Source organism: Protopterus annectens, chromosome 6.part0, assembly GCF_019279795.1.
Source record: "Protopterus annectens isolate FY-2018-M chromosome 6.part0, PAN1.0, whole genome shotgun sequence".
NCBI classification, from domain to species: domain Eukaryota; kingdom Metazoa; phylum Chordata; order Ceratodontiformes; family Protopteridae; genus Protopterus; species Protopterus annectens.
In genome coordinates, this window is record NC_056737.1 from 718,918,384 (window position 1) to 718,935,660 (window position 17,277).

The following is a 17,277-nucleotide window of genomic DNA, read 5'->3' on the forward strand; positions in this document are numbered from 1 at the left end:
GCCAATCTCTAATTACCATTTTGGCTACATGGGAAATCCAGTCATGTCCCATGCTTTATGCAAAACCTTTTTGAAAGGAGTCCTCCTCCTCAGACCTCCAATCAGACAACCACCGGAGCCCTGGGACCTAAACCTAGTTCTTACATCTTTTATTTCTTCCCCCTTTGAACCCTCTTTTCATCTGTTCTGAAATTATCGTCTTGGAAAACATTGTTCTTAGTGGCTATAACTTCTGCTAGGAGAGTTTCAGAATTGCAAGCCCTCACCATTCAACCTCCTTACATTGTTTTCCACAAGGATAGTCTCTCACTTAGAACTAAACCTTCCTTTCTTCCTAAGGTATGTTCAGAGCATAATCTCAACACAACTATCTAACTACCAGTTTTCTTCCCAAATCATACTAATAAATCAGAATACAGACTACAATTGGATGTCCACAGAATTTTCAGGTTTTACCTGCACAGGAATAAAGAATTTAGAAAATCAGATCAATTATTTCTTTCTTTTTCAGACAAAAATAAAGGCTTGAATGTTTCTAAGGTCACCTTGTCTAAATGGCTTTCAGACTGCATTTCATTTGCTTACAAACTGCTGGCAAACAATTACCAGCCAAAGTAAAAGGCTATTCAACAAGATCAGTATCAGCTTCATATGCCTTTAGATCTAGACTCCCAGTCGATACCATTTGTGCAGCAGCTACTTGGGCAAGACCTCATACCTTTGTCACTCATTACAAATTGGATTTGGCCTCCCGGGACAGGTCATCCTTTGGGTCCACTGTGCTGAAGAGTCTCTTCGCTTGAGCCACCCGGGATAAAGGTGCTAGGGACGCTGTCCCATCCAGCAAGAAAGAAGTACATTGAGATAGGACTATATGACATAAAGAAGTTATGTACTTACCATAACGTTCCATGTTTGTAGTCCATCTCGCGTACATTCTTGTGTACCACCCTCCTTCCCCCTTCCTGTTTCCTGGATCAACTGGTGGACTATGCATTATGCTGTCTGACCTGGTTGTAGTTGTCCATCCACCTGGCATGGATAAGTATACACAGTGTTCTGTCTGTGTATACATAGTTATTGATAGTTTAGTGACTATTATGTACCTATTACTTGCTTGCAAACAAGATCTGGGGAATTGCCGTGAGGCACTATGGGATAGAGGTTAGCCTCGAGCCATTAAAAGCTCTTGAGCTTTAGTATCGGCCGAGTCAGAGCCGAGAATCGGCTCCGAACCCATCCAGCAAGAATGTAGATGAGATGGACTACAAACATGGAACGTTATGGTAAGTACATAACTTCTTTATTGGTTTCCTCTAGGTTTGCTCCAGTTCTTCTAGGGCACTTCAGTTTTGAAGATTAGGCACGTGTACTTCACATATGTATCTTAAACCTTGCACGTAGGACATACATCTGATGTACAGTGCCCAGAAGATGTAAAGGCTGTGGTATGCTGGCTGGACATTCTGCTATTCTTCGCAGGATATCTCAAGAATTAATAATGCTGCAACAGTGAGAAGTAGGACATTATCTGTTATGGTAAGATTTTACACAACTGAATTTCACTGGTCTGATTAAATAGTTTTTTTTTTTTTATATATAAATATCTGGCGTTAACACTAGATAGTTGCATTTCTAAAGTTGCACTTCTCTACAGGACTTGCAGGCTCAAAGGACTGCTAAGAGTACATGACAATGTAGAATAGGGCATATGGTTGTGAGGCAAGAGAGTGGTGTTTGCTCTCCCAAGAAAGATAGTCACTTATGAAATAATCCATCCATACAATGACCTCAAGATCTACTGTTATGGTAAGTATCAATGCAACTGTATTTTCTACTCCTTAGAGGGTGTGCAGGTTGTTCTTGACTTTTCCGTCCTGGGTGATAATGCAGAGGAGACCAAAACAGCTTTCTCTTCCATAGTTATTGTAGTGGTCACACACCTGAAGATGCTGCTTTTGCACTGAATTCTGACCTTTCACTGACTATACAGAGCTGCGTTGTGCTTGTAGATATTTTCATTGTGGCAGACCCCTGTGGCTGACCCTTGGAGTGATCGACACCCCCACCAACTTTTTGATGGACCTTCCATTCCTGCAGCTTAACCCATCACAGTTTGTAATGGATGTTTGTTAGCAGGTTTGGGACCTCATAATGGCTCTCATGTGATTCATGGGTCATTGTCACCTATCAAGTGGGGACCCTACACTTCCGAATTAGAGCTATAAGCAGTCGTCTTGGCTATGAAGGCCTTGGAGTAAAACTTCTTTTGAGGCTGCTCCTCAGTAATGTCAGACAGCTAAATCAGCATACAGCAGATAAACAAGCAAGGTGACACACCATTTTTCTTTTCTAACTGTACACAGTTGGAAGTGTATGTCATGCAGTAGCCCATAGCAGGCTGACTACTTTTAACATTTCCCATTGTAAGGGAAGTGAGTAAGATGACGGAGACTCTGATATGTTTCAGCCTTTTCTGGAGGTGTAAATAAGACTGTCTGGTTCAGACTTCTGGGTACTTCAGAGATTGACCTGTCTACTACTCTTGAAAAGTAATCCTACCCTGTACTGCTTGATGCGGCAGGATAAGGCAGAATACTGGTAAATGCATTATTCATGTGAAGCATGGGTGGATTCATTTATGCATTTCCACTAGTCCTTCTGATCCATTATCTCATTATGAAACTCAAGGAAAACAAATGAAATTGAAATTAAATTCCCTTCATTCTTTGGTGGCCAAGAAAGGTGATATCTACAACAATTATGCCCTTGGTGGTACAGGAGTGTCTCTTCTGCTTTTGGCAGTTGGTCTTTTCCAGCCTTTCATGTCATTTGCTTATTTTGCAGCAGCTTTTATGAATTAACTAACATTTAAAAAAACACACACTGTGGTCTCAAAACACATTATTTGTTTTTTGGAAAATATTTCATTTTAAAGTGCTCTCTTTTACTGTTTTATGTTGCTGTTATGTCTATCAGACATTTATTTGACCTGCATGCGTTTCCAGAAATGACACCTCCTTAGTTCCTTTTCAGAACAAAATATCTTGACCTACTTTATTTTTTTGTCCTGTGCTCAGTAGTGAAATAAAGATGAGGGAAAAATGTCTTACAATTATCTGTTTGATGAGGGGGATGATACAGTGAAACTGTTCATCATCTGCACCTTTTTATTTTGTGTAGGCCCCAGGAGAACCTTCTGACTAATTGTAGACATTTTATAAATATCCTAGACCAAGACAATTCTTGGACTACCTGATTAAGTTTTGAGCCACTCTGTAGGTGAAGAACCATGCACAGGTCATACTGCTTTGAAAGATGCAGCTTTATGTAAAGGATTGTACCGTGAGGCAAGTAACTTTATCGTACAACTTGGTTGATGTCTTGCAACTATATAAGTTGCTCAGGTAAGTAGTACTACCTACTAAAATAAATGGCAAAGCAGTTTCATCTTAAATCAAAAATATAAATGTTAAATTGTTGGTTCTTTTTGTAACATAATTTATAAAATAAGTGGATTGGAAAATTTTGTCTCATCACTCTGCCAAAATGGGATTCATATGCCTATCGAATATAAAATGTTTGTCAAGGTATCTAATTTATTTATTTTTTTGTCTTGCAGCAACTTTTCATGTCTGCTGATACTGAGGTACTTGGTTCAGATATGGCTCCTTCTGTTGACAAAAACCTTTTGGATAAATTTGGACCCATAGATGATGAAACTGAAGCAAATGAAGGGCACAGCAAAGACTGCATTGTGTGCCAGAATGCAGAAGTCAACTGGGTCCTATTACCATGCAGGCACACATGTTTGTGTGATGGCTGTGTGAAATATTTCCAGCAGTGTCCAGTGTGCCGACAGTTTATTCAGGAGTCATTTGTGCTTTCTAATCAATAAGACTGACTGCAAGAAAGTAATAAATGAAAATGAGTTGATATGGAAGATCAAAACCCAGAAACTGTATTTTTAAGATGAGCTGATAACTGAAGTATTAGTGCTTGTATTCCGATTTTAAGTACATTTACAGAGGAGTCTAAATTGCATGTGAAAAGGAAAGACTTCCAGAACCAGTGGAACTTAATTTTATTAACTGCCATTTTTTTCTTTTATTTATAACATTGTGTGCAGAAGGTGTGCTAATTTATAAATGTATTATTTTAGACCGCTGAGAGGAGTGCTAGGGGCAGGGGGGTTATATAAAACAATTTGCTTGTTAACCATTAATGCAAATTGGTCCATCTCTGACCCTTTTTACACCATGACCCGTGCCGCAAAGGCAAGTTTTGTTAAGCGTTTAGCTATTCTGCATTGTTCAGTCAGCCAGCATGTTTTTCAGGGTGGGGAAAACTGGAGTATGTGGAGAAAACCAACACAGTCATGATGGCAACACGCAAACTTCCCATAGTGACTGGTGATCAGTACTGAACCCCAGACCCTGGAGATGAGACAGAAATCTTAACCATTAAAGCCCCCTTAAGTAATAAAGTAATACAAACAATATGAAGGTACCAAAGTCAAAATAAGAAGGATGATAGAGCTGGGGGATGGTGCTTCACTAAGCAGGAGAGAAGCAAAGATCATGTCACGTTTGTGAACTTCAAGCTCTGAAATTATAAACTTATTCCATTTCATTAATTCAGTTCTGTTCTTTTAATTACCCATTATACTTGACCCGAGATGCACTATTTTTACAACAGTTCAAGTTCTTCATCCCACACTACTACCATAAAATGTCAGTCACAAGTTAAAACAGATGTTTCATTTCTTCTAGCTGCAAACTCCAAAACTGAAATGAAAATCCTTCACTGCCTAAAGGTTTTTATTAGCACTTCAGTTTTTTCATTTAAAATTTTTGCATCAAACCACCTGATCCAGTTTTTTCATTTAAAATTTTTGCATCAAACCACCTGATCCAATGTTTTTTCTGTCCGCCTCAACTGTGGGTTATCTGATCTGATTTAGTCTGAGGCTAGCAACTCGCACATTGGCTTCAAAGCTTGAACTCCTCTCCCATAATGCACAAAGTCACCTATTTTTCTCAGATCTTGTTTGCAGTATTTGATTTAGAGCTCTTCACAGATAAGTGACTTCACCAGTTTGGTGCCTTAAATAGGTTTTTGAAAGCTTTAGGTCTTTCTATCATCTTCATTCATGAGCTATTACTTTCATGTTTGTGGTTAGGCCTTATGGCTTCTTTCCATTTCTTAAACCCTTTTAGTGACTGGGTTGTTAGTGTGGTAGGTTTTTGTCCTAGTTAATAATAGACAATAGAGTTGAAGGAATTTATCTGGAAGGGGAAGAAGGCAAGAGTTAAGTGGAATACGCTGTTCCTCCTAATATAACAAAGTAGTTTCAGATTACCTGATTTGTAGGGATATTTTAGAGCTACATATTTAAGGCTCATATGCATAATACTAGCAAAAGACTATTCTTCAAAGTGGAAAGGGATGATGTTGAATTGGAAGGCAGGAGTTTAAGAAATAAGGAGAGAATATAATTTTGGATGCAGATGAGAAAAATAACCATACATATAATATATTTATAAAGTTGCAGAAAGTATTCTAAGAGCTAAGCCAACACGGGACTAGAGAAGGGATATTTTGGCAATAGGGACGATTGCAAGTATGAGTACAGAAATTAGGTAAGAGGGGGCTGGAATTTACTGGAGAAAACTGGCAAAGGAGCAAATAACTAGAGAGGGAAACATAATACAGTGGTATGAAACCAAGAAGTTTGGACTGCAGGTTAGAGACTGCCTCTACTACCAGGGATTGATATCAGAATATAGGCAAAGAGAAAGGGCTAGAGGACTCTTAAGTAAAAGATCTGTTATGAGAGACTTTTTAGTTGAATTTAGAACAGAATCTGCTGTTAAAAGGGATAATAGGACATATAGAATTTTGGATGATAACTATAGGAATCAATTAGAGGTTAGAAAAGATCGGGATGAGAGTCTGGAAAACCAATTTCCAAGGGAACAGTGGGAAAAATATGAATGCCTTCCAGGTATGCCACAAAGTCCAGAAGGTTTAGGATTTTACTTGGAGGTATTTGTATAGGTATTTTTATATCACAAGCATACTTTGGAGAATTTTTCCTCAGGTAAATAGCAATTATTGGAGGTGTGATGGGGAAGAAAGAGGTAACTGAAAATGTAATGAGCTCGCAGATTTTAAAAATTCCCTGCATAACTGTCAGAAATATTGGGGGACCGAATGGCTGTAAATACGAAAATGTTTCTTTTGAGTTGGGACACAATCTGAGTTGCCTAGATGTAGCAAGGCCGTATTAAGTTTAATTGTATTGATTGCCAAAAACAAGCAATTGCTAAAAAAAATGGAAATCAAAATCTTAAACGAGCTGTATTTGAAGTATTGAATATTGTAAAAGACATAAAGGAACTAGAAATGAGAAGGAACAAATTGCATAGAAATTGAATTTGTGGGAACAGTACTTGCAAAATAATGTTTGAGGAGGAAGGTTTAAGGTAAGGCAGGAACTGAGCAATTTATGTAGGGATGGACTAAGAGTTGTTATAAAGAAAGAAAACATGTTTGTAATGTATAATGTATTTAAATAAAAAATGTTAAGGTTTCTTTTCTTTTCTGTTAATGTATGGGTGTCTATGTCTTAAGTGATAATTGAGTAAAGGTGTTTAAAAAAAATAATGCAACCTTTTTGTAGATGCAGATTGACTTTGTGGTCATTCCCTTCCCCCACCTCCCTGAAGGTGGAGAACGAGGTTGTCTTCTTCCCTGGCCCACATTTCAGATCCAATGGTCCAGTATCCAGCTGTTGCCCACTGGCTTCCTCCTCCAGCACAAACCGCACGGTTGCATTTGGCATTGACTGCCTTAATGCATTAAATTCTGGCTTTTTTGGAGCCATCTGTGTCATGGAGCTGAGAGGTCAGGCCAGCAACCTGGAGTCAGGGTCAACTTTCAGAGTTTTGGTGCGGTCTCTGTACCTAGGTGCATGTAGTGGCATTGGCAGCTCAACACTGGTCTCTGCCTTTGATCTGACTGGTGCAGTGGCACTTTCCTGAGGTCTTCGGATCTGTGGATATCAGAGTCAATAGAGACCCATTTGGCTACCATGCTGTCAATTTTGAATGTATCCATGCACTTGTTATCTAACTCAGTGAATGGTGTGGCCAAGGCAGCATTTACCAACATAGCAGTTCACTGTCATACCTAGATGCCCCTTTGCAACTTTGCAGAATGCTTTTGACATCCTGTCTGAACATGCCATTTGATAGTTCAGTATTGTTTAGTACAAAAGTAAAGAATACTCAAACCAGAAGTGAACAGCAGGGAAAGTATTGTCTGCTCTAAGGGTCCATTTTTCCACCCCTCAAAGGACTTTTTCCCACAAGCAGAGGGGAGGGTAGGTAAGCAGTTAAGGAAATCTTAACAGTTTGCCCAAGACACTCCCGGTGATAATGCACCCAGGGCAGAGAGAGAAATTTTAATGGACGCTGCCCTAGGGCAGGAGCAGACCACAAAATCAGGGTTTTAGGAGGCCTTTCTCTGACAACCCCTTTCAGTGTTCCAGAAGGTTTGCTCAGCTGCTGTGCTCTGGAAGTATTTGGGGATGCTTTGCTCTCCACTGTCAAGTTTGTAAGGCCATCACTACAGATTCCTGGATGTTGAGAACTATTGCCAGAGGCTACACTGCCTCCTTCCTAACTTTAACAATGCATCATCAAAAGACCTGACCAAATGGTGGCAAATGTTGGAGGTGTGATCGAGAAAAGAAAGGTAACTGGGAACATGTATTCTGCGAGTGTAATGAGTTGTGACAGATTTTAGAGATTCCCTGCAGAGTACTCTGCCAGAAGTATTGGGTGAGCAGATGACTCTGATTGGGGAAATGATTCTTTTGAACTTTTATATAGTAAGGCCTTAAGTTTAATTCTGTTGGCTGCCAAGAAAAAAGCAGTTACTAGAAAATGGAAATCAAAGACTACAACTGTATTTTAGGCATTGAATACTATAAAAGGAAAGAGCAAATTACATAGAAGTAAATGGAAATTGTAGGAATACATGAATAATAATGTTCAGGAAGAGGAGTGAGGTTTAAAGGAAGCCAGGAAATCAGCATTTTTTCTAACGGCCCGATAGCAAAAAAAAAGTACATGTAGTGTATATTGTATTTTAAATGGAGAAATGTTAAAATTGTCTTTTCTTTTCTGTTCATGAATATTTGTATCTTAAGTGATAATTTTAATAAAGGTGTTTAAAAAAAAATGTCCAGATATTCCACCTTGGCAGAGAAGGGCAGCAGCCAGAGAAATAAAAAAGCTGCTGTCAGTCTTCCAGGAGGTCCCAGCAGGTCAGAGAGGATCTGTTGTCTATTTAAGATTGTCTTTGGTGCCAAAGAAGAATGAGGATCTCAGACCAGTGTTGGATCCAAGCAGATTTAACCTTTTTGTCAAGCAGACTTTCCGAATAGTCATGGTGCAATCCATTCTACCTCTGCTGAGGACGGATGACTGTCTGTGGCTTAGTAGACCTCCAAGATTCCTATTATCACATAAAAATAGCCAGACAATCCAGGAGAGTCCTGCACTTGATGCTAAGCGACGGTTACTATAAGTTTTGAGTGCTGCCCTTTGGTCTCACCACAGCCCCCCTTGGTATTCACCAAATGCATGACAGTGGTAGCAGCCTAACTCAGGCTCCAGGGATTTTGTCCCTTTCCTACCTGAATGACTTATAATAGCGTCAAGAGCATCATTAATTCAGGCAAGAGACTCTTTGTTGCACTTGTGCTTTGCCTTAAAGTCACAGTAATTCTCAAGAAATCCAAACTAGATCCATTTCAGGCATTTGAATTTATAGGTTGCCAATACTCAAATTTTCAGGCTTCTTCCCTACAGACTACCATTCTTACAGCTTCAAGCCTATCAAGTTGTTCTTCCTTGGTAGCCACCCAGTCCTCTGATTCTTCACCTCCAAGGTTCCATGGCAGCCTGCATTTCATTAATTCCTCTTGTCACTTTCTACTTGAGGGTACTCTAGTATACTGTGTCAGACCAGTGATCTCTAATGACGCATCCAGTAAGACTCAGAGGTCTGCTGTCTATACATATCATGGTGGCTACCTCTGACCTAGTGTCTGTAGAATGCCCCTTTGTATCTCCTCTGTCCAAGGCCATGGTAACTACAGATGCTTCTCTCCTGGGGTAGGGGTGAGATATTTTGAGGGGAGGATGACCACCTGGTTCTGTAAGCGGCCAACCTTCACATCAGTGTTCTCGAGATGAGTGGGTCCCCCTGGCATTACATGGTTTTTATGATTAAATCCCCAAAGGCACGATATTTATCCATACTGACAATATAGTGGTAGTCTGCTATGTCAACAAAGTAGAACCATATCTTATACTGTTTGCTGGGAGGCCATGAGAGTGTGGCAGTGGGTGATGTCTTCTGAACGCTTTCTGATAGCAGTGCATATCCTGGGCAAATATAACATACTGTCAGACAAGTTGAGCCAGTGTACACATGCCCCATAAGTGGTCTCTCAAGCAGTCAGTGGTATCAGATTTTCAGCCACTGGGGTCAGCCTTGCTGCGACCTGTTTGCAAACCTAGACAACACACCATGTACAACAGCTTCTTTGCCCTGAACCCACCAGAGGGACAGTCGCAGAGGAACACTCTGGCCCCAGGTCTCCTGTATGTGTACCCACAAACTCCCTGAATATTTTATTTATTTAGTATTTCTTTATATTTGTTTACTGGGATAGTATACTGATCAATACTGACCAATTTCAGGCTCATCACAGGTAACCTACAAAAATTTCACAAATAAAAAATACAGAAACGGAAGCAATAACAGTTGTTCAGACTGGTTGCATAGAAAAAAATGTATATATACATTCTAGTAAACAAGCACAGTGCTATATACAGTCAAGTAAAGTGTATTTTACAATATATACATTAGTTTATAAAGTGGATCAGTCTTTAGTAAATCTATAACTAGAGATTTAGCTTTTTGTAGGGTGATACAATGATGCTGACAGAGAGGCAACATTGCAATGAATGAGCAGGTGCCGTTAGTCTGGAGTGTTGCAGTGTTTTTTTTTTTTTTTTTGGAGGCAGAAGCAAAGAATGGTAGTCCATATTCAAGTTGAGAAAGGAGAACTCCTTTGCCAATGGCTGCTTGGGATAGAAAAAAGTTTATCTTTTTGGCCGAAAATAGGAGGGGGATTATTTTGGCTCTGTTTGTGTGGAAATGGAAGTTTAGTGACTGATCAAACCGTAATCCTAGGTATTTGATGGTGGAGGGTTGTCTGTTTAAAGGTTGTGTAAGTCAGTTCAAGAAGTCAAGTGCCTGATGAATTCTCTGTGGAGTTATGTTCTTGCAGAAGGTGACTTGATGCAAGGCATTTGTGATCGACGTGCCCCCTTACTAGCCCAGAGAAGTTTGGTTCCTCTTCCTATGGCCTTACCTAATCTATCCCCTATGGGCTCCAGATCTAATCTTCTCTCCTGTCTAGAAAGACTAATCCAGACCTCAAGTTCCTCACACTGCCTGCTTGGTTCCTCCACTTCCAGTGATGGCTAGAAATCCCATGCTGTCTGCTAGGTGGCGCATATTATTACCTCCCCTCAAAAGACTCCCACCGGGAAGATTTATGGCAATAAATAAAAAACAATTAGTATTTTTGCAGCCTGAAAAGGTCTGGATCTCGTTTTAGCTCACTTAAGCTGTATTTTAAAATTTTTAGTAGGTTTGCTTTAGTTGTGAGCAAGCTAATCCACCATTAAAATCTGACTTGTAGCCATCTTTCATATTGGCCATGATCATTCTCCTGTAGCTTCCTTGAGGTGGTCTTAAAGCTTCCTTGAAGGGAATCTTTTTCCTAAGCCCTCCATTGTGTTATCTGGTTCCTCCTTTGGGATCTGACAGTTTTGCTGCAAGCTTTAACTAGAGCTCCCTGTGAACCTGCAGCCATTTAAAATGGAAGACCCATTTCTTGGTTGCCATTACGTCTGCTAAATGAGTATGGGAACTTCAGGTTGTGTCATGTAAACCTCCTTTTCTAACTTTCATAAAGATATTTTTCTATGGACTAATCCAGCTTTTTTACCTGAGGTAGCATCTGAGTCTAACTTAAACCAGTGTTCATTTGCCAGTATTTCTGAAATTTGCTGACAAAGGGGAGCACATACTTCACTGTCTGTATCTGCACCAGCAGTTAAGGTATTATTTGCAAAGGACATCAGGAAGCCTGATCAACTTTTTTCTCCTTTTCCAAAGTAAAACTGGGAGCAGAAGTGTCTCTCACCTTGTCTAAATGGCTTACCAGCTGTATCTCTCATGTATAATAGTGGGCTTTCCTTTCCATCCAAACCAAAGGCTCACTCTACAAGGGCAGTTTCTACCTCTTCAGCTGTCTTTTTGCTTGTGTATCATTGGATGACATCTGCTCAGTGGCTACATGGTTCAATATCCATACCTTTATTACACATTATAAGCTTGATTTACAATAGAGGTCGAGGGCAACATTTGACTCCACTATCCACGGGGAATGTTCTTCAGTAGTGCCAAGCTGATCAGTCTTTTTTGGGGTCTCTCTCCCACAAGTTGAGATGGATGGAAAAGACAACACTAGACACAAAAGTTATGCACTTACCATAACACTACATACATGTTGTCTTCTTCCATCCATCTCAACATTCCCTCCTTCTGTCCCGCTTCCAAACTGGCATGTTGATTTGTGCTTCTAGAGGACCTTGCAGGCCTTCCTGAAGTATTCCATTGTTGGACATCATCAAGTCTCTGCCTTATGCCTATAATTACTACCTTGTATTGGGGGCCCATATGGAAGGGGCAAATTCAATCTGAGGAGATTCGGTAATACACCATTATGGGAGAGGAGCTTGAGCTTCAGAGCTGAAGTCTGAGTTGACAGCCTCAGATTCAATCTGATCCAGTAACCCACAGGTTGAAATGGATGGAAGAGGATAACACAGAATGTGAAGTTGTTCAATCTCACCGTTCATTCTTTACTGATGGGTTCGGAGCTAATCCCTCGGCTCCGATACGGCCAATTGCAAAGCTCGAGGTCTTCAAGTAGCTCGAGGCCAAGTCCCCTATCCCATGATGCACCTGTGAATTACCTCAGATCTAGTTTGCCACTGCATCATATCAGAGGTTCTGATTTAGCTTGGGCCAGATAAGCTGTTTTTTCATTAATATCTTGTAAAAAAATATTTTGCTAGTTAAAATATTTAGATAGGATTGTTGATAAAGCTCTTATAGCTTTTCAGTTTGTTTTCCATTCCCATTTACTGTTCTTTATAAATTTGTAGTTGGCCTCTTTTAGGCCTGGTTTAGTAATAGTTTCTCTAGTTAGTGTGGTCTGTCTAGCCCTTCTGCCTTTTATAGATAGGCTTAGTACAGTAAACCTTGGATAACCTAGATAAAGTTGTTTATTTTTCAGATTGCTGTGTGTTATTCCGTGACCTTTGTCACATTTCTTAGATATAGTTAGTCACGTAGCTTTGCTGTGTGGTCTGTCTAGCCTTCTGTATTTTAGATGAGGCTTAGTTTTTATTACTGTTAAAATTTACAGTAAATATTGCTTACTGTAGATAAGGTTATTGATGTTCGTGTTTCACTGTTGCAGTCATTACAGTTGGGTTATCCTGCTGACAGGCGACCCGTAGTTGACCCGAATTCCAAAGTCTTGGTCCGGCATCTGTTGCTGTCGCCTCTTCCCTGACATCAGTGCGCCAGGGGTATAAAAGTTGCAACAGACGCCATTTTCTTCAGTCCTTGCCGCGCGGTGCCTGAAGCATAAGCAGTTCGCAAGTGCCAGTCTGCCGACTCCTGAGATTTTTAAAATTGAATTTCAGAACCAACGTCTTCAATAAAGCTAAGTACCCCATTGGGGAAACTTTTTCTTGCTCCAGACCAATGTCGGTAAAAGTTAATAATTATATTTCTTGTGGGAAGCAAATACCTCATAAGGACTTTCACTCTTGCTGCATTCCTTGCCTAGGCCCTGACCACGATGTTACTAGTTGTCGGTTTTGTGCTAGATTCAATAAACGCACTATTAAACGTCTGTTTAATTTTGCTTCACATTGTTTTGGACAAAGATTTAATTACATAATGCCGTCGGAACAACCAATGACCGGAATGTATAAAAAACGCAAAGACAAAGAAAAAGACAGGCATCCGAGGTCCAAAACTGACGACGAAGCCTCTTCTAGACCATTCGCTGGTTCGCCGGTTCTCAGTGAGGCGCTTTCGTAGCGGGTGTCAGGGGCTGCGAAAGCGCCTCACTGAGAACCGGCGCTTTCGCGGGTGTCGGGGGCTGCAAAAGCACTGGTTCTCAGTGAGGCGCTTTCGCAGCCCCTGACACCCGCTACCTCAGAGCCACAGGCCGCAACCGACAGCCATGTGGAGACACCGAGGCCTGTGGAAACTCAAGGTATTGGGCCTATGGAAAATATACCTTTAGATGGGTCTGGAGCCGCTGAGCAGGAACCAGCTTCTGAGGGTATTTTCAGATCTTCACAGCTTACAATTAAAGCTACTACAGCAGCAAAGGTAAAGTCAAAAACACCATTAAAGACAAGGAAACAAGTGCAGCATTCTCCAGAACAGTCATCCATGCCTAAGAAACATGCTTAAAATGCCGAAGACCTTATTACTTTAATCAGGGGCTCCCATCCCCCTCCTGACAAAGACCTAGGCAAGACACTGATTATGATTCCTCTGATCAGGTTTCCATTTCTTCTGATTCTTCTTCGGACCAGGTCTACTCTCTCCCTCCCTATGAGGACTGTGATGCTGAAGAGTCCATTCCTTCAGCCTCACCACCTGAGGATTACTCTCTTGGGGAAACCCTGCACACCATGAGGGAGCATTTCCATTGGGAGCCAGGATTACTCAGAATCCAAGAAAAGGCTCTGAGATTTCCTTCTATTGCCTCAGCACAGGCCCTTAGCTATCCCCTGTGCTTGATATTGTTGATGATTTTTCTGAATCCAGTCTGTCTCCAGATTCCTTACCCTCTGCACCAGTAAAGCCAGACAGATACTACAGGGTCCCTGACTCTCATAAATTTCTTTACAAAAACCCAGCTGCAGACCCAGCAACTATTTCTCAGGGTCCAAAAGGGGTTAAAGCTTCCACTGCCAAAAATCTTGTCCCCTCAGATAGGGATTCCAGAGCTCTGGACAGATGGGGGGGGGGGAGTTTACACTTCTGCTACTCTAGCTGTAAGAGCTTTAAACTGTCAGTTTCACATGCTTAAATATCAGCAGTATCTCATGTCATTGTTAATGCAGAAAGTGGTTACAAATATAGAAGGTCCTGACAGTAAAGAAATGCAGGATTTATTGCATGCAGTTGAACAAGTGGGAAGGCATACTCTGCAATGTGGTTTTGATTCTTTAGAGGCTTCTTGTAGAGCTGCAGTTACAGGCTCAGTTATTCGAAGACATGCTTGGTTGAAAGAACAAAGTTTACCTGACCATGTTAAAATGAAATTGTTGGATGCTCCACTGCAGCATGATACTTTGTTTGGTGTTGAGGCAGAAAAGGTGTTAAAGAAAATGGAAGATAAAGCAAAGTCAATGCAAACTGTGAAAGATTTCTTACAGGTTCAGCCACCTAGATTTAGCAGAAACTGGCCTTCAAAAAATTGGTCCTTTCCAGTGTCAGACAGGCCACAAAGAGGCAGATACAGATGCCCAAGAGGCAGATCTCAGCCCCAAGGCTCCTACAGACCTAAACAATGGGGTGCTTCAGCACCCAAAGGAGAAGACAAATCACAACCTTATAGGAAACGGTCACAATGACTTCCCTTTGCAAATGCCAAGCTCTTACCAGTTGACAGCACCCCTAGGGGGAAAGCTAGCACTTTTCTCAAAAAATTGGCACATGATCACCCAAGACTAATGGGTGTTAAATATAGTTTCTCAAGGGTACAGGTTCCACTTACACATGCTTCCAAAACCAAAAGGTATGCCAAACCTGCCACAAAACCAAGGGACAGAGGCACAAAAACAAATTGCTGCTCTTATGGATATGGGAGCTATTCAAAATCTTCCACAAGAAGAACAGGGCCAAGGATTTTACTCACGACTTTTCCTAGTACCCAGAAAAGGACAAAGCATGGAGAACCAATACTGGACCTGTCAATCCTAAATACTTTCCTGGATGTTCCAAAATTCAAAATGTTAACACTACAACAACTCTTGCCAATGCTGGGCAAAGAGGCTTGGCTAGTTACTTTGGATCTCAAGGAGGCATACCTGCACGTCCCAATCAGACAATCGTGCAGAATATGCCTCAGATTTATAGCAGGCTCAATGCATTATCAATTCTCTGCACTGCCCTTTGGCTTATCTACTGCTCCCAGGGTCTTCACAAAATGCCTGGCACCAGTAATTGCATTTTGCAGACAAAAAGGAATTCAAATATATCCCTACTTGGACGACTGCCTTATTCAAGCAGACAGCAAGGACATTTTCTAAAGCACCTGGCATTTGTAAAAAGATTACTAATTTTCCTAGGGTACACAGTAAACAAAAAGAAATCGAAATTAGTGCCCTCTCGAGATAATATTCCTGGGTGCAAGCTTAAATACAGCTACCCAGATGGCTTATCTCACGCCAGACAAACAAAAGCAACTAACTCATTACTTTCAAATGATGGCAACAAAAACCCAGCTCCCTGCAAGAAAAATTCTGCAGGCCCTGGGTTTCATGGCATCTTGCATTCTACTAATTCCATATGCCAAACTGCATATGAGGAAACTACAATGGTATCTAAAAAGTGTTTGGACTCCGCATTGTCACAGCCTAGAGACAATCATAACCTTGATTCCTGGCCTACAACAGGAGTTTTGATGGTGGTCCCAGGCCTGTCACCACAAGAGACAGCCTTTCACCTTACTTACAGCCAGGCAGACAATAACAGATGCATCGGATTATGCCTGAGGAGCACATATGTCAGGAAAATGTATTCATGGCACGTGGCCCAAGGAACAAATGCACCTTGACATCAATCAAAAAGAGATGCTAGCTGTACAGAATGCCCTGATGGCCTTCAAGGACCTAATACATCCAGGACAATTATTAATAAATACGGACAATACCACAGTTATGTGGTACATAAGCAAGGGGGGGGGGCACACATTCCTACCCCTTGTGCAGACAAGCCATGACTTTGTGGAGCACAGCACTGACCTACCAGGTACATCTGCAAGTACAATTCCTGCCAGCAACAAAAACTACACTGGCAGACGAACTAAGAAATCTCATGGATCTTCACGAATGGAAGCTAAATCCACAAGTGTTCAACATAACAAGGGAATGGGGATGCCCAGGCATAGATCTTTTTGCCTCCTCTCACAATTGCCAATCACAAAAATTTTGCACAAGGACTTATCACTCTCAAGCATGGAAAGTGGATGCTCTATCTTTCAACTGGAAAAACCTGACAGTCTATGCCTTTCCTCCGATGCCTCTTCTCACCAAGGTGCTTCTAAAGGTCAGACGAGAGGCCAAAAAATGATCCTGATTGCACCAGACTGGCCACGCCAGCACTGGTACCCAATCCTAAAGATTTTGTCCCAAGGCACACCTTGGCCTCTACCTCAAGTCCCTCATCTTCTGACACAACAAAACAATCAGATTCTGCACAGTCAACTCAGAACCTTAAACCTGGCAGCATGGCAGGTAATGTAGCCACTCAGACTGCACCTCTCTCTCAAGCTGTTATGGATGTAATTTTGGAAGCCAGGAGACCCAGCACTAGGAAATCTTATGTGGAAAAATGGAAGAGATTCTGCGCTTAGAACCAGGCACAAGGGCTCGACCCACTGGTCCCTAATATGCCTCAAATTTTACAATACCTGACTGAGATGTTGGACAAAGGCCTATCTTTTTCTTCTATTAAAATCCATGCCTCTGCCATTTCCGCTCATTACAATACGGATCCTCCTATTTTTTCACATCCTCTACTACGACAGTACCTCAGAGGGGCAAAGAATATAAGACCCCCTAGGGAGAGCACCAGTACCTACTTGGGACCTCAATTTTGTTTTAGAAAAACTAACACTGCCTCCATTTGAACCAGCTAGCACAGCTGACCTAAAATTCGTGTCATGAAAAACTGCTCTGCTCCTAGCAATGACTTCAGCAAGAAGAGTTTCAGTTACAGGCATTGATGGCTGTGGAGCCTTTCCTCATTTTTCACCAGGACGGGGTTTCTCTAAGGACGAACCCAACATTCATGCCAAAAGTG

General features: G+C 41.2%; 1 protein-coding gene across 2 annotated transcripts in view; it reads left to right on the forward strand.

The window, feature by feature from the left end:
- CGRRF1 (cell growth regulator with ring finger domain 1) overlaps nt 1-10,797 on the forward strand; it is a 401,211-nt gene extending 390,414 nt beyond the window's left edge. For both annotated transcript variants that reach the window (XM_044074403.1, XM_044074404.1), the window contains one exon: nt 3,623-10,797. In XM_044074403.1, coding sequence (XP_043930338.1) covers nt 3,623-3,898 — 276 coding nt within the window. In that variant the 3' untranslated portion in view covers nt 3,899-10,797. The remainder of the gene's footprint in view (nt 1-3,622) is intronic.
- Nucleotides 10,798-17,277: the final 6,480 nt, after the last annotated feature.